At 41.2% G+C, this 27,676-nt stretch overlaps 1 protein-coding gene across 1 annotated transcript; it reads left to right on the top strand.

The window, feature by feature from the left end:
- The first annotated feature begins 534 nt into the window (after positions 1-534).
- ABRAXAS2 (abraxas 2, BRISC complex subunit) lies at positions 535-27,676 on the top strand. Its single transcript, XM_036103082.2, has 9 exons — positions 535-667; positions 4,585-4,675; positions 8,451-8,487; positions 11,315-11,381; positions 19,905-20,095; positions 20,896-21,015; positions 21,523-21,607; positions 23,142-23,256; positions 25,476-27,676. The coding sequence occupies exons 1-9, from the start codon at positions 569-571 to the stop codon at positions 25,943-25,945; spliced, it is 1,275 nt and encodes a 424-aa protein (XP_035958975.1). The 5' UTR covers positions 535-568; the 3' UTR covers positions 25,946-27,676.

Below are 27,676 nucleotides of genomic sequence, written 5' to 3'. Positions count from 1 at the left end.
TGATTTTTCATTAAATTCGTGGTCTTTTGTACCCAGAATCCAATCGCTTCTTACCACCTCCACGGCTGCCACCATTTCCCTTCCAACCACCCCCAAGCTACCTTAGTCCTCCCCGCTGCGGGCTATCGGAGTTCCACCCTTCCCCCTCCCCCGTCTCCCTCCCCCACATTAGTCTCGACACTGCAGCCAGAGTGGTCATATGAAAATGGAAATCACAGCATATTACTTCTACGTCGAATCCAAACTATACAATTTCTTGAATCATCGCCTTCCTTTCATCCTTGAACATGGCAATGTTGGCTTTTATCAGTAAGAGTTTAATTTGCAAAGAGACAAGACGATTTGGGGAACTATCAAGGGCTATAAAGAAGAGGCAGTGTCTGAGGTATGCTGGGCGCGAGACCCACGCAGAGGACACGTCCCCGGGGTCGGTTCCGATCGTGCAAACCTGCTTTTCTCAGCCCTCGCTCGCTGGCGCTTCGACCCCTTGGCCTCACCGCCGAAGACTTCATTTCCCAGGATGCCAAGGGGCGGGGCCGGCCGGAAGGCTGTGTTTCCTCCGCAGGGCATGATGGGGGAGTCGGAGATTTCCATCATGGCGGCTTCCATTTCGGGCTACACCTTCAGCGCTGTGTGTTTCCACAGCGCCAACAGCAACGCCGACCACGTAGGTGCCGGGCCCCCCGCCGCGGCTGCTGGAGCCTCCAGCCTTCGTCCCGGGCCGGTGCCTGCGGCCAAGACGGGACCACTCGCGGCTCGTCCCCCGGGCTCCCGGGCGGGCCCGAGGGGCTAGTGACCCGGGCGGCTCCCGCCCCCGGCGAGCTCCTGCTACCTAGGGCTCCTTCGCCCCCGGGATGGGCCCCCTCACTCAGTGCCTGCTGCCTCCTGGCCCTCTCAGGACAGCGGTCTCCCTTTTAGCAAAGCTGTCTCCATTGGCCGCCGGCAGTGTCAGGAGTCGCTTAGTGGAAACCAAGCGCCTGCCCCTCCCTGAGAGTCAGGCTTCTGGACTTGCGAGGGGCTCCCGGGGTCAGCAAAGCGCGGAGAGACCGAGCTTTATTCTAGGAGCCGGGCACCCAGCCCCGCCCGCCGGTCTCACAGGTTGTCATGGGGTGCGACGAGGGAAACCATGGTTGTCACTATTCATGCTTGTTAGATACGTTCGTGTGTTTTCTTCCCCTCGATGGAAAATGGAGAATGTAAACAGGAGTGTTAGGTGTAGGGTCTGCTTGCCTTGAAGTTGCATATTTAGTTCTTTGGCGAATGTTCTAAAACCACGGCGCTAGTCGTAGTGAAATAGGGAAATGACAGGCCTACGTATGAGTGATCGGAAATGCATAGGCTTCGGAGCTCGGAGGGAGCAGAGCTTGTCTGCTTCAATGTCTTTATTTTACTAATTGTCTTTTAATGTCATTCGCCTAGATGGAAGTTTCTTTGTGAAACTAGATAATTTTTATCTTTAATTCCATATTTAATCTGTCCACCAAATTGAGAGATGATTTTAAGAGATATTAATAGTGAGTTATTCGAATTCATTTAATAAGTGTGGGGGTTTTGAGGTTATCATTACAAAGCAAAATGATACACTGTAGAATAAGGAACTGGATTTGGTTTGATGTCTGCAACTTTAGCTTCCATTAATAAAAACTGATGTCATAGAGGGGATGCTGTTAGTAAATTGGATGGCATTAAATTTTATTCTACTTTTCCTATAGTGTTGATGGTAGAGATTAATGATAGAATACACACAACGTGGGTTTTTCCAGAGTTAGCAGATGTCTCTGGATGCTAAGGCCTTTGATACTACAGCCAGCTATTTAATAATGTAATGAAGTTCCATATATAGGTGGTTTGTGATACTCCTAGTGTCCATGGAAGTATTAAATATGGTTTCAATAATGGCTTTCTAACATCTCTAGTTTTTGGAGTACCTAGTAATATCACAGTTTATGTAAAAAGCAAGGTTATTGTAAGAATAAGCAGCTACCTGTTGAAAAGCAGATAGTTTTTCTGCAAATGGCAGGGAGTTGCTACTTTACTTAGATTGTTATTAATTTAATTCAAGAACTATTCCTTTAATACCTATGCTGTGCCAGGCATGGTGCTAGACTTCATGGAAATTTTCACCATGACAGTAGTTTGCAAGTGTATTTTATATGACCATAGCTGGTTATGTTAACCTTGCCACAATTATATATGTGGAATACTTTAATGTCAATTTTATATATTTTTAAGTTGAGGAACCAAATTTGCTTTTGTAGCACATTCTTGTTTTGTCCAGGCAAGAAATTAGTTTAAAACCACTCATTCTATAGAGCTGGGTTAGCAAGCTTTTTCCAGATAAATAAAATTTTTGACTTTGTGAGCCATGTGGTTTATGTAGCAACTACTCAGTTCTGCTCTTGTACAGAGAAAGCAACCATAGATAATACATTAATTAGGATGACAGTTTCTAATAAAACTTTATTTATGGACTCTGAATTTGAATTTCATATAATTTTCACATGTCCTGTTTTTTTTTCAACCATTTAAAAGTAGAAACTCTTCTTAGCTTGTGGACTGTACACTAACAGGCAGGAGGCTAGATTTATCCCACACACCATAGTTTGTTTCTTCCTGCTATAAAGTAACAGTGGCTCCCATAATCCAGACCAGCAGATAAAAAGCATTTGTTTAACTTAGTTTTAGAATGTCTTGCTGTCACTGTTGACTTTTTCAAACTGAGGACTATGATAGAGGTGCCAGATAAAATACAGGGCCCTCAGTTAAATTGAATTTCAGATAAATAGGACATAATTTTTTAGTGTAAGTATATCCTAAATATTACATAAAAATTGTTGTTTATCTGAAATTCAAATTTAACAGTATCCTATATTTTTATTTTCTAAATTTGGCAGCCTTTGGCTGTGGAACACTAGGGATCTGGAGATCAGTTCTTAAAATGTATAGTTCTGTAGGAATTTAAAAAAAAATCGCTTTCACTTTAATTTTTATTGACTTGTTACAAAGAGAAATCTTCTCTGAAAGACTTTCATAGGATAAAACAAGCTTCTTTAGTCACTGTTTCTCAAACTAGTAGTCATAGATATTCTTTCAGGTTTGAGAGAATTTTTTTTTTTTTTAAAGGGGATTTGTATATTACTCAAGTTTGTGAAATGCCCCATACATGATTTGGGAATTTAGGACACTCCTCCCCTAATCCAATACAAAAGCTATGCTGTAAAGCGTCTGTCTCTCCCTCCTCACTCCCACAGATTACAACTGGTAATGTTTTTTTTTTCTTTTTAAGATTTTTATTTATTTATTAGAGAGCGAGAGAGAGAGAGAAACAGCATGAGAGGGGAGAGGGTCAGAGGGAGAAGCAGGCTCCCCGCTGAGCTGGGAGCCCGATGTGGGACTCGATCCCAGGACTCCGGGATCATGACCTGAGCCGAAAGCAGTCGCTTAACCAACTGAGCCACCCACGCGCCCCTCCAACTGGTAATGTTTTTAAGCTAGACAACCTCTTTAATTGATTCGAAGGGTCAGCCTGGAATAGGAAGGTATGTAGTACAAGGTCATTGTTTCCACAGATGTCCTCAGCCAGTATTTATTGAGCACCTCCTATGTGGCGGGCACTGTGCTAGTTGCTGAGATACAGCAATGAACAAGCACAAAGTCCCTGCTCTCCTGGAGCTTACAATTTAATAGGTGTAGGCGTTTGTTTGTTAATTTAAGGATGTGCCACGGCAGACACGGAGAAGACTGGGAAGAAAACGCAGGGGACAGAGTGTTTGGCACGCCCTGTTTCTGTTTCACTGGCCGAGGAAGGCCTCTCTGATAAGGTGCCGTTTGAGTAAAGAGCCACACAGAGGGAAGGAGCAAGCCGTGTGGTTACCCAGGAAGGGAGATGGCAGGGCAGCCTGTTAGCTGTGCACCCTCTATAGGGAAGTTACTGAGGCACATAGAATTAATGTTCTCCAGCCGTGCTTGTGCTCAGCACAACGGCAAGTGCGGCCACAGTAGGTTGTGTGCTGCGTAAGCCAGGATTGATGGCCTGTGTTCTCCAAAGCTGTAAAGAAACTAACCTCAGCGTTTATTAAGGAAGAACGTTCATGTGAGTGATGTATTTGCTGAAATCCTCATTTCCCGCACCCTGTACAAGAGCAATTCGTTGTGCATTGTTAACTTCTTTATCCTTGTATCGTTAACAGTGCTTTTAAAACAATGAAATAAATTGTATGCTGTTTCAAGAAAACAACCTTGGAGTATTTCTGCTTCCTGAGCTTTTTTGATATTGGTTACTACACTCAGTAGGATTTAGGAAATGAATTCACTCTCCTTATTTTTGCTTAAAAAAAAACCAGGGTTTTTTTGAAGGGATTAAAATATTTCATCGTGTATGGAATCCTTTTTTCAAACAATCCAGTTAATAGATACATCTCAGATTGCTTTAGTCTTGTTGGTTTGAATAGTAGTTTATATGGCAAGCCTATTTGGATTATTGTTAAAATTATTATAAAATTATAATGCCCTTAATTCCTCTTAATTCCAGTAAAAAATCATCTTTATTTTTAGTCTGCAACTATTTTTTTTTATTACTTTTAGGAAGGATTTCTGCTGGGAGAGGTAAGACAAGAGGAAACCTTTAGCATCAGTGACTCACAAATCAGCAACACAGAATTTCTGCAAGTAATTGGTGAGTTTGTCACTGAGCAGAAAAATTCTTTTTCTGTATCAATGCTGTTTGTTTTGTTCTTTGGTCCTTAACTGGTTTTAATCTGAAAGATAAAGAGTACATAAAAAGCAGCTAAAATCACAATGCAAATCATCTGCACTGATAGCTAGTATGAAATGTTTTATAAGTCAGTGTGAACTTGCTGTGCTGGCTGTAGGTAGTCCATAAAGCTCGTATCCACCAGCTGGTCTTTTACTGAATTGCTGTGTGCTCTCTCGATAGTCTCTTCAAAACCACAGTGAACCCCTGGTTCGCATATTGGGCTATTCCCCGTTGTCAGCATCACCACATACTGTAATGCGAGGATCTTTGGGGCTGGTCCTTTCTGGAGGTATCTGGCAAAGATGTTCACACTTGTTTTTATGAGCTATTTGCTAAATCTACACAGCCTTCTGAAGAACAAGCCAAACAGTCAATTTTGGGGTGATTGCTGGGGAAGACGAAGGAGTATTTATAGATGCGCCCACTGTCTTTGGATCAGTCTATCTCTTTTTTTTTTCTCTTTGGATCAGTCTCTTTTTGATAAATAGGGATCAAACTCCTTTCAGCTGCACCCTGAGCATGTCTCCAAACAGCATATCCTGATACTCAGAACACAGCAAGGGACGTTTCACTTAGGCCACCACCATTTACTGACCATCTGTGTGTGAGGCGTGTGCCAGGCAATGAGAGGAATACCCAGATGCATCCCTATATTCCTGGAGTGTGGGGAGGATAAGACAAGTGCACAGAAGTCCCAGACAACCATACGAGATGAGTACTGTTAAGAAAGGAACAGAGAAAATCCCATCAGTTGAAAAAAAAAAAACCTGCTAGTGAGTGAAAGCAGTAGAGAGTAAAGGTGTCATGAAGGAGGTGAACTTAGGGTCAGTGGGCGGTGCATTCAGAGGAACAGAGAGCAAGGAGTGCACAAGATATACAGGGAATCTGGCCTGTTTCTATGTGATGAAAATACAGAATGTGTGAAGGTGAGTGGTTTCTGGTTTGAAATATTGCTGGCAGGTTAGATTATGTTGGGGCCACATCATCAATTTCAAGCCTTCTAGTTCTGATATCCTTCTAGGACACGATGAGGATTGAGGTAGGGTTAGGATTGGGGGAAAACAAGAAACAGTTCATTTCCTAAAGGACCCAAACGATAAAACCCACTCCTCACAATACTGACTTGTTAAATAAAGACTTGATATGCTGTATACGGCTCTTCTTTCACTGAGGTTTTGTTTCTGTTTTGCTTAACTCTTTAAAATCCTAAAATAGAGAATTTGGTTTCATTGAACATGATTGTAGTTTTATTATTTGCACTTGGATTTTCAAAACTAATTTGGTATATGAAGGTTAAAATGCCAGACAGTTAGTTAACGGACTGCAAACCATGCAAAAAAGAGCTGTCCTACCTGGCATGACCATAAAAATAGCACTTCTGATGAATATTCTGGCTATTTATTTATTTTAAAGAAATAGAATGGCAAATAATTCAAATTCTATAGCTTCATGCACCGTATCTGATTCATAAACCTGCTGGTTCTTGCAGTAAATACGTTTCCATGGTATTGTAGATCCAGAGAATTACCAATTGATAGAGTCCCAGTTAAGGCAGTGCCATGACAACCATCTTCTGCACAATGTGTAATTTATTAGCTATATTCAGTTCACTGTGTGAAACGGTTTTGGATCTCATGGGCAAACTGTTTGCTGGTATTATCTTAAATGTATTGTTATCATTATAATAGTTTTCTTTTAAAAATAAATACATGTTAGAAATAGAAACAGGGACTCCAAACCTGGGTTGAAAGGCCAAATATTAGGTAAAGTGCCGTGAGTAGTAAGTATTCCAGACCAGTGGTATCAAGAAATTTTCTGGCATAGCCTAACCTACAGAGTAAGATGTTTTAAATAAAACGAATCGACCAAAGTTGTTATTTGTTGCAAATGTCTGAATCCATGCACAGACACTTTTACTTTATACAGTAAGGACTTCATATAGAGTGCTATATTCTGAACCACGAAGTGTCGCATTCTGTGTTAAAAGCTGGGCTGACTCACTTTAAGCAGAGCTGTCCACCCTTAGTTCTAGAAGGGGAGGGAGCAGGCAGCCACCGAAGAGCTTCCTTAGTTAATTAGATGATACCACTGCAGTTATTGGAAAGGATGGAGGAGGGAGTAGTGGGACTGTTGAGTCTCCACCAGAAGGGGAAGCAGAGGTAGGAAGATCAGTGAGAACAGCCAGATGTAGGGGTGGGGTGGGGGTGGGGGAGGACCTCTAAGGAAATGAGTGCAGAGACGCCATATATACGTGAAGAGGAATCTGCCATGTGAATGAACTCTAGAGGCATGGCAAACTCTAGAATCCCAGGTGAGGCTGCCCTGCTCCTGCCTGTTTCCAGAGGTCTATCTATCAGTCAGTGTGCCAGCCAGCTTCATTCTAATCTGCAGCTTAATCACGTTTGAGGCCTTCACCCTGTTTTCTCCATGGAGTGTTTAGGCATTGCAAAAAGTCTTATAGAGAAAGGTTCAACTTCCTTTAGCAAATGCTACATGATATCTAGGTCATATCTTTAGTGTGCTTCTAATCCCAGTTGTAAATCATGACAGAAGTCTGCTGGGGCAGTTGATGACAGCAGTGTGTATTTGGGGTTCAGATTGACTCTAGGGTTTTTAGAAAATACTCGTTCCTTTAAAGTAGAAGGTGAGCTTTTCTTTCTTTTTCCTGAACCCTCTGTAAAGTTTTTGCTACAAATGTTCCACATTCTAATTGCTTTACTAATAGTATCGCAGAAATAATGTAGGATGATGTACTGTATTACTGTTGGGGGTAAAAGAAGGAACAGTTTCTGGATGAGGTTTTCTTATTTGCATCACTGTGTCAGCAGCCATGCCAGGCAATGAACTCGTCTTTCCAGCGGAAGGATTGCATCTGTGTGTGTGTTTTGGCAGCATCGACATCAGTACAGAAGCTAATGGGCATAGTCCCATGGCCTCCAGGGTCGTGGTTTCGTTTTAATTGTGTTAAAATTGCAGCCTAGAACTCTGTGGCTGTGGCTTTTTAAACAACAGGTGATGGGTCTCTGTCCAGAAGAATGTTATTAATAGGATCGAGTGGTTAATTAGTCTCATGGTCTTAGAAAGCAACCCAGATCCTAAGCCCCCTGATGAGCTTGAAGGAATTGTTCACTCTGGTTAATCACAGCAATCTTTCCAGAAGCTGTTAGGATCTGCTTATAAAGGACTGTTTCCCTTGGTGCTGACCATCTTTGAAGGGGTTAACAGGCCTCCAGAGCTTCCTCCTCCCTTCCCCTTCAAAACACCTAGCCCAACTTGTCCTGAACCATTAGTGGGTTATTGATGGTAGGGTGGTTAGGCCCTCCTCTCCCCAGGCTGCCCTCACACTGCTTGTCCACTTTGATTAAATGTTTCCAGTTAGCTGTTGAGATTGCATGAGGGTGCACAATGGCTGCATGTTCCTGAATAAAAGCTTTCAGATGTGTGCTCATCAGACGTGGACAAATGGAAACAGAATGTGTTCTCCAGTTTACTTTATCCTGAGAAGGTGTCCCTGAGTTCCAGTGTTAAGAAGACACACTGCCCTCAGTAGTGTACACACGGCACCTATTTGGGAGAGGAAAACTTGTCTTTATATTGTTTGAGGTTTCGGTAAACAAACAAACGAGCAGGCTACTTCATACTTGCCTGTGTCTTACATGATCAACTAAGCTGTGTTCCTTCTTTCTAATTACAGAAATCCATAATCATCAGCCGTGTTCAAAACTTTTTAGGTAAGCCACATCCTTCTTTGTCACTTTGAGTCCTTATTAAAAGATTAATTGATTAAAAACTAGTGAATGTAGGCTTGTAGCTGCCTGTGGCTCTGAAGTGACAGGTATAACTGGGGGCATCCAGATTCACTGGTACGGTCAGTGTGTGCGGGTCATGGAAAGGGGAGGGGGTGGTAGAAGTCGTGGCCTCAGTGGTTTACAGTGAAAGCCTACTCCAGCAGCCTCCCAGGCCAGGGCTTTGCAGCTACAGAGCAAGAAGTTAGTCAAGAATCGCATACAGATAAAAGAATTTAATGGGTGTTTTTAAGAAGAATAAAAAATGTTCAGTGTTCAACTTTAAAATGTAAGGAAAGGGAACATGGAACTTTCTTTTTGTGTGTATGTAAGTTAACATACACCAGTTGCATACTAAGACCAACTAAAGGACAGCAAGAGAAAGAAATGGGAGGAGTGACATTCAGAAGGGAGGGAGCAAATGACAGACGTGTGGGGGGTGAGAGAGACAAGGGCCAGTAACCCCCATCCACCAGACTTCTCCCCAGACAATATGCAGGCCTCTGTCTGCTCTCAGCCCCAGAGCCCTCCACTTGCTGGCTGGTATAATGATTTCAGCTCTTTCTTAAACCCCCCTGAGAGCGTGTTCTACCTTCCCAGAAGCTAGTACCTCCCTTCTCCGAGCTGCCCACAGTAGTAGGATTCAGCGTTCTTGGTCAGTACTCCCTTCTTTAACACCTGCCAATCCCTGGTGTCCAGCTGTTATTGCTGTATGTCCCCTGCTGCTTTCACCCTGACCCTTGTCCCAGTCTCAGCTGGCCCAAACACCTAGGCCCTTGCACCCAAGAACTCCTGGGGACCCCCCCCGCCCCACCACACACACGGACACACACACCTATCCACTGATTATTTTAGAGGATTGTCCTCATGCAGCATGGTTACCTGTGGACAAAGTCTGAAAACAGCCAAGATCCTCATCACTTTTAGATTTATACGTAACTGAAAGAGGAGTGGGAAGCCAGACAAGCAGTGCATTTGAGAAGAATCTCAGAGCAAATGAAATGATTCAGGCCCTGGTCCACACATTGGCTGTGTTTGGTCCATGCAAGTGTCTGATTTGGCCCTGACTCTTCAAAGCTCTTCTACGTGCGCCCTGCCTTGCCCTTCTGAGGAATTCCTTACGACACTGTCAGTAAAGGTGTCCCAGAAGGATTTAACTAAGTTTAAATCATACACCTATAATTCTTAGAGCTGAAAGAAACCTTAGAAATCATGTGTCTACTCCACACTCTTTCTTTTGTGAAAAGGGAAGTGGAGACCACATAGGTTAGGTGACTTGCCCAAGATCATACAGTGAGAAGCAGAGCTGAGCTGAGGCTGGTATCTCCTGACTCTCAGTTCAGTGGGTTTTTTTTGTTTTGTTTTATTTTGTTTTTGTTTTTTTACTCTTTCTTGAACTTCTTACTGCTTTATTTATTTTTAAGATTTTTAATTTATTTTATTTGACAGAGAGATAGAGAGAGAGTACAAGTAGGCAGAGTGGCAGGGAGAGGGAGAAGAAGGCTCTCTGCTGAGCAGGGAGCCCGACGTGTGGCTCGATCCCAGACCCTGGGATCATGACCCGAGCTGAAGGCAGCTGCCTAACCTACTGAGCCACCCCAGGCACCCCTTCTTACTGCTTTATAAGGCCTGGGCTTAACGTTGGTGGGAGGAGGGAGGAAGGATGGCATTCCCTTTTTTTTTTTTTTAAAGATTTTATTTATTTGAGAGAGAGAGAGAGAGAGAGAGAGAGAGAATGAGAGGGGGAGGGGCAGAGGGAGAGGGAGAAGCAGACTCCGGCTGAGCAAGGAGCCTGGTGTGGAACTCGATCCTAGGACCCTGGGATCGTGACCTGAGCTGAAGGCAGATGCTTAACCAGCTGAGCCACCCCAGGTGTCTCAAGGATGGCATTCCTAAAAGCACAATCAGTGGTAAGAAAGCCCACACATCATTATGCCTGCTCACGGTAGGATCCTGGTCAGGGAGGTCTATATGAGGGGCAGACCTGGCTTCAAATCCCAGCTCTCCCATCTACCACCTGTTTGGTTTGAGGCAAGTCACTTAACCTAAGTATCTTTATCTACAAAAATGGGAATAAAACTTGGGACATGTTGGACTGCACTCTACCTGCTTAACAGCATTGAGGCAAGAATGAAATGAAATAAGATGAGAAAGCATGCAGCCGAGCCTCTTAAGCATTCAACAGATGTTCATTTCCCTTCTGCATTTCTCAGAAAATGAGCGCCTGTATTTTTTCTCCATAAGTAACTGATACTTAGAAACAAGGAAAAGATGGGGCGCCTGGGTGGCTCAGTTGGTTAAGCGACTGCCTTCGGCTCAGGTCAAGATCCTGGAGTCCCAGGATCGAGTCCCGCATCGGGCTCCCTCCTCAGCGGGGAGTCTGCTTCTCCCTCTGACCCTCCCCCCTCTCATGTGCTCTCTCTCTCTCTCTCTCTTATTCTCTCTCTCAAATAAATAAATAAAATCTTTAAAAAAAAAAAAGAAACAAGGAAAAGATGTCGCAGCCATTGGAAACCACACATTTCCTAATTACTTGCGATCAGTACCTCCCACATGTGGAAGGAATACCCTTTGAATGCAGCAGTCTCTTGAGTATTCTCTGATGCAAAAGCTACCTTATATCATCAGTAAAGCATTGAGATTGATTTCTCTGGTTATCTATTGAAGATAAGCAATTATATCTTTATATCTTGATTACCAACTCTTAGGATTCAGTGACCCATAATACCACACAATTTTAATAAAATATATTTTCTCTTTTAAAAAAAAACAGTTTTTATGACTATGCAAGCAAAGTTAATGAAGAGAGTTTGGACAGGATTCTTAAAGATCGGAGAAAGGTATGTTCTATTTGTTGCCCAGTCTGATTTGGAAATCACTCTTTATCTTATCACCTAAACTTAAAACCAGACAGGAATGTAAAATGAAACAATATGATTTGATATTAATGTATGAAAGTTCTGTTGACTTAAGTAGATTTTAAGGGTAAATTGCAGATCTGAGACGATGTTTATAACCTATCAATAGAAAAAATTTAGATATTTATAGTGTGATTCCATTATGTAAAAATCAGAAGGAAAAACAAGAACTATACTCTAGAGAGTTAAAAATTAGTTGAGTTGATTCTGGGTGGTTCTGCTTTTCTCTTTTGTTATTTAAAAAATAATTTTGCAAATATCTTATATACATGCATTAATTTTATAACCAGGAAAAATATTTCTAAAAAATGTAAGTCATAATTAAACATCTCTGGATGTTACCCTTTCAAGTTCAGTTAATGTCAAACATAGATGTTTTTCCAAAAGGTAATGTGTTCATTATTTCTGCCAACATAGGCATATAATGTTCTGATTATGGATGGTAAGCAAGTCTGAATAGAATCAAAAATGAACCAGTCTTATTGCAGCAGCATTGTCTGATGATCTCATTTATAATTTACTCTTTTGTACCATGTGTGGGTTTTACTTTTCTACCTTGAAATATTAATTCCAGAAAAATAGATTTGTTATTAAACCATCCCTTGAGGAAAAAAAATATTAAAAGTTTTCAGTCTGTCACATAGAAAACAAAATGCCTTTGTTTGGAAGCATGTATTATGAAAAACCTTTTAAAAGATTACTCGTGGAAAAAAAGAATCAGCACTGTGGGACTTGGTCCCCAAGGTGTCTGAAGAAGGGCATCAGGAGTAAGTGCAGTCAGAGTAAGTCAGCAGCCTTTCCGATCGACGGGCTGCCTCAATAAGACTGTCGATTGGAAAAGCGGAAAGCAAAGCAGGTAAGATGGAAGGAAGACTGGGAAGGCTGGAAGAAAGGACAGACAGCTTTGTGGATGATGACGAGCTCAGGAGGTGCTCGGTCTCCGTAGAGTCACCCCGTCGCCGTCCGCCTGGGAAAGGGAGTTAGAGCAGTCACAGGCATTGGGGTCCAGCGCTCTTTTTTTCAGTGACTTGCCCAGGAGCATATATTCTAGAATCTCTCGGGAGTCCATCCTTCCTATCCCAACCACTAACCTATCTCCTCATTCCATGTATTTTCATATTTTAGACAGTGAACTTTTATTACACTTTCTAAAACTGAAATTTATTCCATGAAAATTCTCATCAGAGCACAGTTTTCTAGAGCACTCACTACACATTAAAAGTAACGGGAGTATTCTTTTTTTTTTTAAGTTTTTTAAGGTTTTTTTTTTTTTTTTTTTTTTTAAGATTTTTATTTGTTTATTTGACAGAGAGAGACACAGCGAGAGAGGGAACACAGCAGGGGGAGTGGGAGAGGGAGAAGCAGGCTTCCCGCTGGGCAAGGAGCCCGATGTGGGGCTCGATCCCAGGATTCTGGGATCATGACTGAGCCGAAGGCAGTCGCTTAACTGACTGAGCCACCCAGGCGCCTTTTTAAAAGATTTTATTAGAGAGAGAGAGAGACAGACAGCATGAGTGGGAGGGTTAGAGAGAGGGGGAGAAAGAGAATCTTAAGCAGACTCCACGCTGAGCTCGGAGCCCAACTTGGGGCTCAGTCCCACGACCTGAGATCATGACCTGAGTTGAAACCAAGACAGGGATGCTTAACCGAATGTGCCACCCAGGCGCCCTGAAGTATTTTTTCTAAATAGATGAAAAAATTTAAAGTGACAAAAATGAATAAAGAATATGAACAGGAAATTCACAAAAGAAAAAGAAATCCACAAATGGCCAAGAAATAAATGAAAAGATGTTTATCTTCAGTCAGGAAATGCAAGTCGAAACAGCATGATACTATTTTTTTTGCCCATCAGATTAGCAAAAGTGTAAAAGGATTGTTAATACCCAGCTTTGGTAAGACTGTGAGAAATGGGGAAGCTGTAGTTGGTGGGCTTGTAAGTTGATAACAAACATTTAGGAGAAGAGTTGTGCAATAACAATTTTATTTTTTATTTTCTTTATTATTATTATTATTTTAAAGTAATCTCTATGCCCAGTGTGGGGCTTGAACTTCTGACCCTGAGATCAAGAGTTACATGCTCCACGTACTGAACCAGCCAGGTGCCCTGCAATAACAGAATTTTAAATATGCAGTTCCACCTCTAGGAATCTGGCCCAAGTAAACATTTGCATCTAGGCACAAAGATATGAAAGCCTGGCTTAATGAATAGTTTAACTCTGCGCCAGGCCACGTTCTAAGCATTTTCTGGGTGTTGGAACTCGGAGGTAAATTGCTGTTCTTACCATCCCCATTTTACAACTGAGGCAACAAGGGTGAGTAACTTGCTAAAGGGTCCCCAGGGTGTAATGGTGGAGCCCACACTTAAACCCAGCAGCCTGGCCTCTGAACCTAGCATAACAAGTATGTTTGTTGAGTCTTTGCTTAATAGTGAGGGTTTTGAAAGAAATCTCCATGTCCACCAGTGGGAGATGGTCAAGTAGGTTGTTCTGGCACCTCTGTACTGCGGGATGTGAGGCAGCCATTGAAAAGAATGAGGGGAGTTCTTGGTAGTGACCTAGGAAGATCTCAAAGTGGTGTTACAGGAAAAAAGTAGTCTTATAATTTGAGCCTGTTTTATGTAAAAACAAAAATCTGAATGAGTATTCAGGTGTACAGAAAAAGATCTGGAAGGAAGGCAACCAAACTTGAAAGTGTTTACTTTGGGAAGGGGAGTGGGGAGATGCTGCTGATGAAGAGGAACTTTATGTGAGGAGTTTCCTTGTAACAGTGTTTTCTAATTGCAAATAAGTTGAAAAAAAGAAAAGGACTCTACCAGGTAGTTTTTTTAGCAGTAGATAAGGACACATTTCTAAATTAACTTGGGGGTTTAAAAATCGGATTTGCCGGGGGGTACCTGGCTGACTCAGTAGAATGTGTGACTCTTGATCTCTGGGTCGTGAGTTCAAGCCCCACGTTGGGCGTAGAGCTTATTAAAAAAAATAAAATTGGGGCACCTGGGTGGCTCAGTCAGTTGAGCATCTGACCCTTAATTTCCGCTCAGGTCATGATCTCTCTCCTTCTGCTCTTCCCTCCCACCCCCCCACTCATGCACTTGCTTTCTCTCAAGTAAATAAATAAAATCTTAAAAATAAAAAATAATAAAAAAATAAAATTCGATTTGCTGTTTTGATCTGTAGTATACCTGCCATAGGTTGTTATCTGGAGAGCATGTGGTCTCAAACATAGAAACTCCACAACATTGCTAAAACATTTTTGTTTAATGGTAGGCTTAAGATAGAGGCTAATGTTTTTTTGTTTTTTTAAGTAGGCTCCACAGCCAGTGTGGAGCCCAACATGGGGCTCGATCTCACAACCCTGAGATCAAGACCTGAGCTGAGATCAAAAGTTGGACTTTTAATGGACTGAGCCACCCAGGCGCCCCAAGGCTAATGTTTTTGATACAAGAATCCCCCAGTAGGTATAACGTGGTCATCTACTGCAACATGCAGAATTACTGCCTGGCAGAATCCATTTTGTGTTTATGAAGTTTGTACAAGCCTCAGGTTTTGGGCTAAGGCCAAAAAAGCAAGTGAGAGGGGAGTTTCTGCCTTCTGGAAGCATCTGTTCTGCAGTAGATGATGATAAACATAACTTCCACCTTAATATCATCGTAAGGCCAAAAGGCTCACAACATGAAGATGACAAGCATGCCCAGTATTGGGGATGATTGCTTTGGCTCCAAAAAGTGTAAGTGAATGTCTAGTTGAGAGTAGAGAGGAAAGTCTTTGTGAAAAGTTGTCTAAGAAACTTCAGCAGAAATAAGGTTATAGGGAAAAATGTCCACAGTTTTTCTTCATGGCCCAGACATAGTTGTCAGAAATGGGCTTTTTAGCGTCAAGGAGGTAGTTTCTCAGTAGTCTTGCAACTAGCTTGTTAGCTCTAAAAGGTAGAATCGTAGGTGTCACGAATGTGAATTAATTTGGCATCTCATCTTTCATTGGTAAGAATAATGGGGTTATTCTTTTAGCAGATAACAAATGAATAAGTTGATTACTATCAGTTGATATCCAAAATAAATGTATAAGGCTCCTGTTCCTCAGAAAATACAGATAGAATAAAACAATTGGAATCCGCGTAAGTGAAAAGCATTATGACTCATCCAGTAGCCACCTGCAAGATTCTGTTCATCAGTGAGTGTTTCATGAGAGCAGCCAACGTGCTAGCAGTGTTCAGGTCTCTGCAGGGAGGCAGGGGAGGGAGTAGAGACACACCCCCATCCTCCAAAGGAGCGAACTGTGGTGTTACTGCTCATACCCCCGACATACTCCTCAGGCTCAGAGTGTAATGTGCCGTGTTCTCAGGCATCAATACCTCCAGCCAGGTGACGGTTTTTCTTACCCACTTTTTTTTTCTTTGAAGAAAACCACTCTTCACTTTTTTTTTTTTTTTTGGTATTTTTGGTATTTTTTGGTATTTTATTTTTTATTTCAGCTTTACTGAGGTACAATTGACACATAAAGCTGTAAGATTAACATTGTGTTAATTTGATATACCTATACATTGTGAAATGATTCATTATGATTTCCCCACTGTGAAAGGATTAAGGATGGTATTTTAATCTAAATGTTTCATTAAATGAAGGTAAGTGTTCAGAGGGTGCCCTTGTTTCCCTCCCTTCATCTTTATATGTGGAGGGGCTTCAGCTGGAGCTTTGGTTTTCAAAGTGTGGTCCCTGGACCAGCAGCATCAGCATCACCTGGGAACTTGTTAGAACCTACTCTTCACTTTTTTTTTTTTAAAGATTTTATTTATTTATTTGACAGAGAGACAGCGAGAGAGGGAACACAAGCAGGGGGAGTGGGAGAGGGAGAAGCAGGCCTCCCGCTGAGCAGGGAGCCCGACACGGGACTCGATCCCAGGACCCCGGGATTACAACCTGAGCCAAAGGCAGACGCTTAACGACTGAGCCACCCAGGCGCCCCTACTCTTCACTTTTTCATGAGCATTATCATGTGACCAGTTTGGAATTGCAGAGTTACCATTGTACAGTGGAAAAGATAGACAGGTTCCACATCTTGGCTGTCACTCAATAGCTCAGTGACTTGGGACAAAACATCTCTTTCATAAGATTTATATTGTCAGAAATGTTTGGGTTTTCTTTTTGTTTAAAGAATATCGGGATGGCCTGGCTGGCTCAGCCAGCAGAGCATGCAACTCTTGATCTCAGAGTTGTGAGTTTGAGCCCCACGTTGGATGTAGAGATTACTTAAAAAATAAAACCTTTAAAAAAATTTAAAATTTAAAAAATAAAGAATATCAGAATTAATTGCTTTAATATAACTGGAAGTTATGCTTTATGTTCAGTAATACTCCATGAGGGCAGCAACTATTTCTTTGGTCCCTGTATTTACTTGCATGTGATGTGAACCCCATGGAATAAACATTACTTACCTCCCAAGGTTGTAATAATTAGTGAAAATATTTGTAATAATAGCTACCTGTGGGCCTGGCACAGGGGCTCAGCAAAGATTGGTTCATTCCCTTCCTACATGAAAGTACCAAAAGATAATCTAAATTTACTGTTAATTTTATTATTTATTTATTATTTATTTTTTAAGATTTCTTTATTTGAGAAAGAGAGCATGAACGGGAGGGGCAGAGGGAGAAAGAAACTCAAGCAGATTCCATGCTGAGCATGGAGCCTGACGCCGGACTCAACCCCACAATCTGGAGATAATGACCTGAGCCAAAATCACGAGTCAGACACTTAACTGACTATGCCACCCAGGCACCCCTAAATTTACGGTTAATTTTTTTTTTTTAAGATTTTATCCATTTATTTTAGAGAGAGAGAGCACAAGCAGGGGGAGGGGCAGAGGGAGAGGAAGGGAGAAGCAGGCTCCCCATTGAGCAGGGAGCCCGATGTGGGGCTTGATCCCAGGACTCTGGGATCATGACCCGAGCCGAAGGTAGACACTTAACCAACTGAGCCACCCAGGTGCCCTTTACTGTTAATTTTAATATGACGCTAACAATTTTAAGCTACTTTTACTTCTTAAAACAGGATTTTCACTTAAAATGTTTCACAAAAGAGGCTATATGAAGATTATTCCTCTGATAAAGAATTGTCTCTACAACAGATTTTTCAAACTTTAATGTGCACAAGAAAAAAACTCAAGAAACTTATCTTAAATTCAGATTCCTGGTTCTACCTTTGGACGTTCTAATTCTGCAGGTTTGGGTGGGCCCAGTAGCATTTTAGTAAGCTCCCGGATGTCCAGCAAATCACATTATAAGAGATATTCTTCCAGAGAACCTATCAGTTTAATTCACTTAGGCAGTTTAGTTATCCTACAGTTAGAGCTGATGAAGCTAAACTTCTTAAGTCATTGTATTGAGGTATAATTGACATACAGTGAACTACACGTATTTACAGTATATACTTTGGTAAGTTTTGAAATATTCATACACCCATTAAACCATCAGCATAATAAGATGATGAACATATCCTTGTAAGTCTCCTTGTGCCCTTTTTTAAAAAAATATATCTTATTCAAGTATAATTAATACACAGTGTTATATTAGCTTCAGGTATACAATATGATTCAACAATTCTGTACATTACTCAGTGCTCGTCATGATAAGTGTACTCGTAATTTTCTTCACCTATTTCACCCCCCCCCCGCAACCACCAGTTTGTTCTCTGTATTTAAGAGTATGGGTTTTTTGTCTCTTTCTTTCTTTGTTCGTTTCTTAAATTCCACATATGTAAAATCATGTGGTATTTGTCTTTCTCTGACTGATTTCTTTCACTTAGCATTAAACCCTCTAGATCCATCCATGTTGTTGCAAATGGTAAGATTTCATTCTTTTTTATGGCTGAGTAATATTCTATTGTGTATATATATGCCACTTCTTTATTCATTCATCTATTGATGGACATTTGGGCTGCTTCCATACCTTGGCTATTGTAGATAATGCTGCAATAGACAATAGGTGTGCATGTATCTTTTCAAATTAGTGTTCTTTTTTTTTTTTAATACTGTGAGGATTTTCTTTTTTTTTTTTTTTAAGATTTTATTTATTTATTTGACAGAGAAAGAACACAAGCAGGGGGAGTGGGAGAGGGAGAAGCAGGCTTCCCACTGAGCAGGGAGCCCGATGCGGGGCTCGATCCCAGGACCCTGGGATCATGACCTGAGCCAAAGGCAGATGCTTAAGGACTGAGCCACCCAGGCGCCCCTCTTTGGGTAAATACCTGGTAGTGGAATTACTGGATCATATGGTAATTCTATTTTTAATTTTCTGAGGAACCTCCACCCTGTCTTCCACAGTGGCTGTACCGGTTTGCATTCCCGCCAACAGTGCACAAGGGTTCCTTTTTCTCCACATTCTTGCCAACACTTGTTTCTTGTGGGTTGTTTTGGTTTGGTTTGGGTTTTTTTTTTTTTTTTTGCTATTCTGACAGGGTGAGGTGATAACTCATTGTGGTTTTGTTGCATTTCCCTGATGATGAGTGATGTTGAGCATCTTTTCATGTGTCTGTTGACCATCTGTATGTCTTCTTTGGAAAAATATCTATTCATGTCCTCTGCCCATTTTTTAATTGGATTATTTGGGTTTTTGTGTTGAATTGTATGAGTTCTTTATGTATTTTGGATATTAACCTCTTATTGGATACATCATTTGCAAATATCTTCTCCCATTTAATAGGTTGTCTTTTAGTTTTGTTTCCTTTGCTGTGCAGCTTTTTATCTTGTTTTTTGTTTGTTTTGTGAGAGAGAGAGTGAGTGAGCACAAGAGGGGCTGGGGAGGGGCAGAGGGAGAAGCAGACTCCCCACTGAGCAGGGAGCCCGACGTGGGACTCGATCCCAGGACCCTAGGATCCTGACCTCAGCCGAAGGCAGATGCTTAACCAACTGAGCCACCCAGGCGCGCAAGCTTTTTATTTTTATGTAGTCCCTGTAGTTTATTTTTGCTTTTGTTTCCCTTGCCAAAGGAGACGTATCTAGAAAAATGTTTCTACAGCTGATCTCAAAAGATTACTGCCTGTGTTTTCTTCTAGGAATTTTGTTTGTTTATTCATTCACCTGTTGATAAACAATTGGGTTGTTTTTACTTTATTTTTATTTTTTAAATTTTTTAAAAGATTTTTATTATTTGTTTGAGAGAGAGAGAGGGAGAGCACAGAGGGAGAGTGAGAGGGAGAAGCAGGCTTCCCGCTGAGCAAGGAGCCTGATGCAGGGCTCGATCCCAGGACCCTGAGATCATGACCTGAGCCAATGGCAGATGCTTAACCGACTGAGCCACCCAGGGGCCCCACAATTGGGTTGTTTTTAGTTTTGAGCTGTTGCATGTCAAGCTGCTATGAGTATGTGTACAAGTGTTTGTATGGATACATTCAGAATTAAATTCGTAAGATTTCTTGCAACTTTTCATCCTTTTTTCCTTCTGTTTTTATTGCAGAAAGTTATTGGATGGTACAGATTCCGGCGAAACACACAGCAGCAGATGTCGTACAGAGAGCAGGTTATCCATAAGCAGCTTACCCGCATCCTTGGGGTGCCCGACCTCGTCTTCCTTCTCTTCAGCTTCATCTCCACCGCCAACAATTCCACTCATGCTTTAGAATACGTCCTCTTTAGACCAAATCGAAGGTAAAGAAAGCGTTCCCACCAGCCTCAAATAAATAGTAAAGATGTTGGTACATGTAATTGGGATTTATGACTTTGAAAATGTGCATTTTATAGCATCTTTAAAGAAAAGCTTTTATAATTCTCTTTCAGCTAGTTTTCTTTGTTTGAGAGAAGGTATTTTCCTGTCAGTTGTATAAATTAAAATTGTTTTTGAATCAAGAAGCATTAGCAAGATATGTTAATTATGCATAAAACCTTACAGGAATAAACAGCTGGAAATCATCATTTGCTTCTCCATAATCCATTATGTAGAAATACAGTTTTACTGCTCTGGAAGTAATTTTAAAACAGATTTCAAAGAAAAATTGTCAAATTGATCCACCTACTGGTTAATGAGGGTTTTGCATTGTGAACTCTTGAAAGCAAAACAAACAAAAAAATATGATAATGATGTCTATCTGTAAATAACAGAAAGGTTTCCTTCTGGAAATTCACTTGTAGACTATATTACATCGACATCAATGAAAACAAATTGTTAAATAGCCATTCTCAAGGTTTCATTAATTAATCAATCAGCAGGTATTTCCTGAGCTCTTACAACCTCCTCAGCACTCTGCCAGTTGCTGTGGGGACAAGACCTCTGCTCTCAAGGAGTTACAGTTGAGTTTCTACTAACTCAGGCATCCTTGGGTTGTCTGTGCAAGTAGCTGTGCTGTGAGACCTTCTGTTAGTTCAGCAGTGCAGAGACTCCAACTCCTGCCAAGACCCACAGTTGAGGAAGAGCAGCGCCTTTAACACGAACTCTCTTGACCTTCCTACAGGTATAATCAAAGGATATCCCTTGCTATCCCCAATCTAGGCAATACTAGCCAGCAGGAGTATAAAGTGTCTTCAGTGCCAAATACTTCTCAGAGTTACGCCAAAGTTATCAAAGAGCATGGGTGAGTTGAAAGTGAAATGAAAATGTCTTCCTGCCTTTTGTGAAGAGTATTTAACAGATTTATGGAGACATGTGAAATCGAGTTTGATGTGATTGAAACTGAAAAATGCAGTCAGGTCATCCTCTAGACCACTGCAACTGTATGTCAGAATTTTATGCTGATTGAACAGATAGTTTATTTTTACCAATATTTTTTTTTAAACATTTGCTACAAAATTTTTTTTTTTTATATATAAAAGTTTGGACAGAGTATGTATATTTCTGAGGTTCCAAAAGCTAAATGTGGCCACTGAAAAATGTATAGCTTTTTATTATGTTTTAAGTTGTCTTGGTAACATGGGTTCTTTTTTTTCTCTTCTGTAATCCTAGTAGTGTGGGCATTGTTGCTGAGACAGTCACTTGGAGTTGCAGCGTTTATGTAATGGGTCGAGGCGGAAGTGATAGGAAAGTGCCTTTTGGGTCCATAGCAGTTATAATAATTTTGTGACCTCTTTTTCCTGTCTTCCAGTACTGACTTTTTTGACAAGGATGGAGTCATGAAAGACATCAGGGCGATTTATCAGGTTTATAATGCACTTCAGGAGAAAGTGCAGGTAACTGATTTATTTACTAGTTTTTGTCTTGTTTATATGCCCAAGTGCTTTTAATTCTACTTTAATTTTTAATAATCTCCCAACTAACAAATGAATCATAGTCCAAAAGTAATAATGTGCTTTCCCAAAATAATCTCCTATGTGCAGAGTGGTTACTCATGCCGGCCTACAAAAGGCTGTCTCATTATGCGCCTGAAGTAGAGAGTCTGAAGTACAGCATTAACATTACTATTCTGAATACTCGTGACCCCACTTATAACAGTGTTTTCTTTCGGGAAATCTATTCCGAGTTTAAAGGATTCCTAAGATCACAGCTGTCTCCATCAGTACACTCGAAGTTGAGACTGCATCACAGGGCACCCATAATTGGTACAGCCCTGCTCCCTCGCTCTGGGTCACTTGCTTTGCCCCCAGCTACCTCCATCAAGTGGGAGGATTGCACTGGAGCCTGTTCATTCCTAGTCATTCATGCAATAAATATTTATGGAAACATCTCCTACAAGCCACTTATTGAGCTAGGTGCTAACAGTACTTTCCCAGGATCTTTCATCATCCCCAGTGTGTTCTTAGGAGTCATTTGCCCTAAACCCTAAGAACAAAAGAGGCTTTGAGAATAAGAAGGAGGGTGGTAGGCCTGAAGAAGCCCCAACAAATAGAGAAGGGAATGTAGGCAGCTGCTGAAAAAGAAGAAAGAGGGATCCGCCTGGGACTGAAGAAGAAAGCCTACAACAGGCAGTTTCCAGTGTCCATGTTCCACAGTCAGGTCACGGCCCACCTAGCAATATAGGGAACTTTAAAGAGGCTCACTCGTGACCGGCCTACTTTCCATAGTTTCTGTGATTTCTGCTATGGAAGGAACGTGCAGTGAAAAACAACTTTTTGTCCTAAGTTCATGACCATGCTCTTTGCAGACTGTCCAGCCGACTTCAAAGTGGCTGTTCTGCATTTCACTGCCTATTGAATAAGGCCTGCTCTGCGAACACCAGTCTGACGTAGAGTGCCCTGATGCGGGTGATGAGATGGCAGAGACGTAGTCTCACTAGCCGCCTTTATTGCGTCTCGACTTTGAAACTTACTTTCTTTTCCACTCCTCCTAATTATAAATATTTTCTGTTAAATAAGTCTATTTGTGACATCTGATTTTTGATTGTTGGTTATAAATTAAAGTTGAAAGCATCTCATTCCCGTCTTATCTTTTGTTTGTCCTTTGTGTGCTAGACTGGTATCAAAAATCCTTCTTTCAGTTTAATAAAAAAAGCATACTCGAAGGAAAAAATTAAATCTTTCCCACCTCACCCTAACTTTTCAAGAATTTACAGGCTAAATAGATAATCATCTTAACAAAATTAAGAAAGCGGGTCAGTGAACAATACTGGTTCCTTGGACCTTCATGATTTTGTTTTACCTTACCTGTCTGCTTTTTAACTTGATAAAGCATCTGGGCTCTTCCTAGGGTTGCAATCCGTGCTATCTTCATGGAATGCCTTGTGCTTGGATTTGAAACTGATTGTTCTTGTTGTCATTTTTCCCTCAGGCAGTGTGTGCAGATGTAGAAAAGAGTGAGCGAGTTGTTGAATCTTGTCAGGCAGAAGTGAACAAATTAAGAAGACAAATCACTCAGAGGAAAAATGAAAAGGAGCAAGAAAGAAGTGAGTTTTCCTACTAATTTCACTGTTCAGTATCAGGGAAATGTCTTGTTTCAAACATCAAACCATATGATGAATCATAGGAATCCTCTGCAATCGTCAAGTCCCCTGTGAGGCTGTTGGCGAAAGAGCATTCACTCGTACTTCCAGAAGAGAAGTACTCTTTTTCATGGTAACCTTTCAAGTATCTGAAACTAGAAGAGAAAGAAGACTAACCGTAGAAAGGCTGAAGCAAGTTAGAGTAAATCCCGAGAAGTGATTACTGCAGACTTATGCCTGAGTCGACTACTGGGATCTATTTACCGCGGCTGTGATGTTTCTGAGTTAACCCTGGCAAACCTAGCGTGTAGGGACCACGTCCTGTGTTCATCACATGCCAAAAAAAGGAGCTACCTAATATTCTTTTCACTTCATATTTAGTTCTTAGGGTCACAGCAAAGACTTTAAATGTGTGGTTTTTGGTAGCTGTGGATGAATGGATACAATTGAGCTAAGGAACCAGCTGGTTGAATGAGAATGAGGCCCAAGAACCTATTGATTCCAGCATGGGAACAGACATGTTTGCTATAATACCACTAGATTTAACATCTGTGCGTTAAATTTATAACTTTTCCTAGTTTAATAAGAATACTTGCAAACCAATTAAAATGTAATTTATATTTCTGGGTAGGTGATAATCTGATTCATTTGTAGTGTTATATTTTTCGAGAAACAATCAAATGCAGACAGGGATTTACATACAAGAGTATTAATCACAACTTTATAATTCTAAAATCTGAGAAACAACCTATTGGAGGAGTTGAATAAATAGCAGTAGAATAGTTGATAGATCATGGCATAGCTATATGGTGGAATATTGTACAGCCATTGAAGTGAATTTTTAATGACATGGGATAATGCCCAGTATATAATCTTAAGTGAAGACAGTAGGATGTAAAATGACATAAACAAATGATCTCAGCTGTGTTTAAAATACACACTCTTACACACACAAGGCTAGATAATAAAACTGGAATTCAGAAAAGGAGGGTGGGGCCGACATCTAAAATTTATATCTTTTAACCCCAGATCTTGTGCTCTTTTCACCAAAAGTCAGATAAAGTCTGACGGTGTTATCTGGATGATAGAATTGTGGGAGATTTTATTTTCCTTGTTCTCTTCTAAATTTTGTACGAGTATTTTTCTTTTCGTTTTTTTAAAATTTTTATTTATTTATTTGACAGAGACACAGCGAGAGAGGGAACACAAGCAGGGGGAGTGGGAGAGGGAGAAGCAGGCCTCCCGCCGAGCAGGGAGCCCGATGTGGGGCTCGATCCCAGGACCCTGGGATCATGACCTGAGCCGAAGGCAGACGCTTAACGACTGAGCCACCCAGGCGCGCCATGTACCAGTATTTTTCAAGGCTAGGGACTCATGTAGATAGGAGTGCAGATGTGCTCTGAACTCTTCCAGAGCAGGCATAAAAATACGCTGTATCAGGAGCCTGGCTGGCTCAGTCGGTGGAGCGTGAAACTCTTGATCTCGGGGTTGTGAGTTTGAGGCCCACATTGGGTGTAGAGCTTACATTAAAAAAAGAAAGGAAAAAAAAAGTGCTATATTTATGGTCCAGAACCTGGAAAATTGGCCACCTACCATAGGGCTTTCAAACTTTTAAGGAATAAATGGTGTAAAAAAAAAGAAAGAAAGAAAGAAAATGGTGTATGAGTGTATTGTGACTGGTAGTTGTAAAGAAGTATACTTTTTTGATGCGAGGCCTGTCAAAGAAGAAACTCACATTCAGATGAGTGCCAAGTGTGGTAAGGACTGTGTATCTCATCCTTCCATCCCCACAGTCTGAGAGCACAGTGATTAACGGGAGGAAAATGGCACAGGGACCTGCATTTAAAAGACCTGCATCTGCCCCACTTCTGGCCGCTCCTTTAGTGAAGTCACTTCACCTTTCTGAACTCTGGTTTCTTTGCCTAATGATTTGGAAGCAGTGATACTAATGATGATCACAATAATACTTCAGAAGGTTTTCTGAGGCTTAAATGGATTAATGTATAGCAACAGGATTTGTCAGTTATGAAGTACTATGCAAATGTAAGATAATTAAGAGTCATCATCAGTTTCACTTCTTTGTTGCCATTTTCCAGAACATTCAAGTTGACCATTTAATGCGTTGAGATGCAAAGCTGTGAAAATAGAGAAAGCGTTACGATTTTCTTTCTGTTTCCGTCCAGGATTGCAGCAAGCGATGATCAACAGACAGGTGCCATCTGAAAGTTTGGGGCCAGCGTTCAGCCCTCGGATGCCCTATTCTGGGCTTGCAGCTGAAGGTAGAAGTACACTTGGAGATGCAGAGGCCTCTGATCCTCCTCCCCCTTATTCTGATTTTCACCCAAACAATCAAGAAAGTACTTTGAGCCATTCGCGCATGGAAACCAGTGTCTTTATGCCTCGACCTCAAGCCGTGGGTTCTTCCAGTTATGCTTCCACCAGTGCCGGACTGAAGTATCCTGGAAGTGGCACAGACCTTCCTCCTTCCCAAAGAGCAGCTGCAGACAGTGTTGAGGAATCAGATGACAGTGATTATGAAAATCTGATTGACCCCACAGAACCCTCTAATAGTGAATACTCCCATTCGAGGGATTCTCGACCCATGACACATCCTGACGGGGGCTCCAGGAACACTCAGACCTCCCAGATTTAGCTAAACAAAGAAACTCTCCACTTAGCGCTGTTTTTCTTAATTGCTTATTGAGAGAGTTTTTTGAGGACTTAATCTGGGGGGAGAACTGCGTTCTCAGACCCTGGCCACCCCACAGGAGGGTACTCGGGCACAGAGCTGGTGGGAGCCTCACGTCGCCGGTTCTCACCTGCAGACACAGTGTGCAGATTTCATGACAGAATCATTAAGATAATCAGATTGTCCTAATTCTGGTGCGATTCATGGATGTACTGGTAAATTTAGGCAAAGTGAAACTTACCAATGTAGTTTCTGTTCTTTAAAATAAATTGGAAATTAGAGACTAAGCACAATTAGTCTATAAATGTTCTATAAATCAAAAACTTACCTCTTGCACTATCATGCCTTGAAATTTACTTTTTCAAAGGGAAACGACTTTAGCAGCAGCCTTCAAAGAACCTTCTTTCTATGATGAGCCAAATTCATCTTTGCCAGAAAGAAATTTTGATAATTCCAAGAAGCCTGATTGGAACAAATCGGATGTACCTTCTCTTGTCTGCATGACTTTGTGAGATCAAAAGAGAGGGCTTTGTTTCAACTTTTTTCTACTAGCCTGATACATATTGTCACTTAAAATGGTTGCCTTTAAAAAAAAATGTAGAAATACTAATTACCAGTAAGTAATCATCCAAATGAGTATGTCATAAAATAAATTACTTACTTTTCTTTCGGGGAATTACAGCGACTGCTCTGTTGCACTAGCCACATTCACGGTCTCTGTTCTGGAGTCTAAAGATGAAGGACGCACAGCAGTGGGTGACAGAGAGGAGTTACGCTCCAGACCTGAGCTTTATGATGAACAGATTCCAGACACAGTGGATTTAGCTGAGTTCATATGTAAGGGATATAATTCATTTAGCTCTTCTGACAAATCCTAGTGTTAGTTTTATTTGTGGAGGAAAAGACATTTAATAAACTGTTTGGGAATCTTGGTGAATAAAGATTCATTTTAAATCCAAATAACCATACTTATTTTTTTTTTTTAATTGCTATTTGGAGGATAGTTGCAGAATGTGTAGAGGCTTTCTGTTGGGCTGCACTTATATTTTTATTTAATTACTGCTTGTTTTCTAGTTTTGCCCAGAATGTGTGAAACCACTAAAGACATTCGTGAGCACGTTAGGCTCCTGGTTTGGAAATGACAAGACCCACCATACAGTGATGAGGTCTGCCCACAAAGTTAACGCTTTGGGACATACCTGCCTTTCCTTTGAACTAGCTAAAACCTGTGAGAATAAGGACGGTGTCAGAGAGGCTTCAAATCCAGGTTCCAAAACAGTAGTTTCATTTTGTTGGAAAGAAGTTTACTCCCTGAGCTTCAGTTCCAATGCACAGTGACCCAGTGTAGACTGAAACATGAAATACTCAAACTGCCGTTCTTCAGAGAGCCACGCTGTGGGGTCTGTGTTTTCCTGCTCTCATGGTTTTGTTGGCCTTACACCACTGCCATTGGATTTGAAAGGTTGCAGACCACTTTATCTGCAAACGTGTTCCGGTTTTTATGAGCTCCCTTCTAGCGGCTGAATTCAGCGCCAGTGTGAATTTATTTTTTTTTTTTTAAGTGCCATTGCCATCTTCTCTGTTCAGATTTTGACATTCAGGAAAATATCTTTATTTTTATGCCATACTGAAACCTACAGTGTATATCTGACAAAGCAGTTCAATGTGACAATAAAAACTTATTTAATCATGGTA

Source organism: Halichoerus grypus, chromosome 7, assembly GCF_964656455.1.
Source record: "Halichoerus grypus chromosome 7, mHalGry1.hap1.1, whole genome shotgun sequence".
Classification (NCBI taxonomy): Eukaryota; Metazoa; Chordata; class Mammalia; order Carnivora; family Phocidae; genus Halichoerus; species Halichoerus grypus.
The sequence above is the reverse complement of the archived record's forward strand: the minus strand, read 5'-3'. Positions and strand labels throughout refer to the sequence as shown.

Excerpts from the sequence above, each read along its gene's own strand:
- ABRAXAS2 (XM_036103082.2), top strand. The coding sequence starts at position 569 with ATGATGGGGGAGTCGGAGATTTCCATCATGGCGGCTTCCATTTCGGGC. Across the intron at positions 4,676-8,450 it reads AGAATTTCTGCAAGTAATTG|AAATCCATAATCATCAGCCG; the intron begins GTGAGTTTGTCA and ends TTCTAATTACAG. Across the intron at positions 23,257-25,475 it reads TGAAAAGGAGCAAGAAAGAA|GATTGCAGCAAGCGATGATC; the intron begins GTGAGTTTTCCT and ends GTTTCCGTCCAG.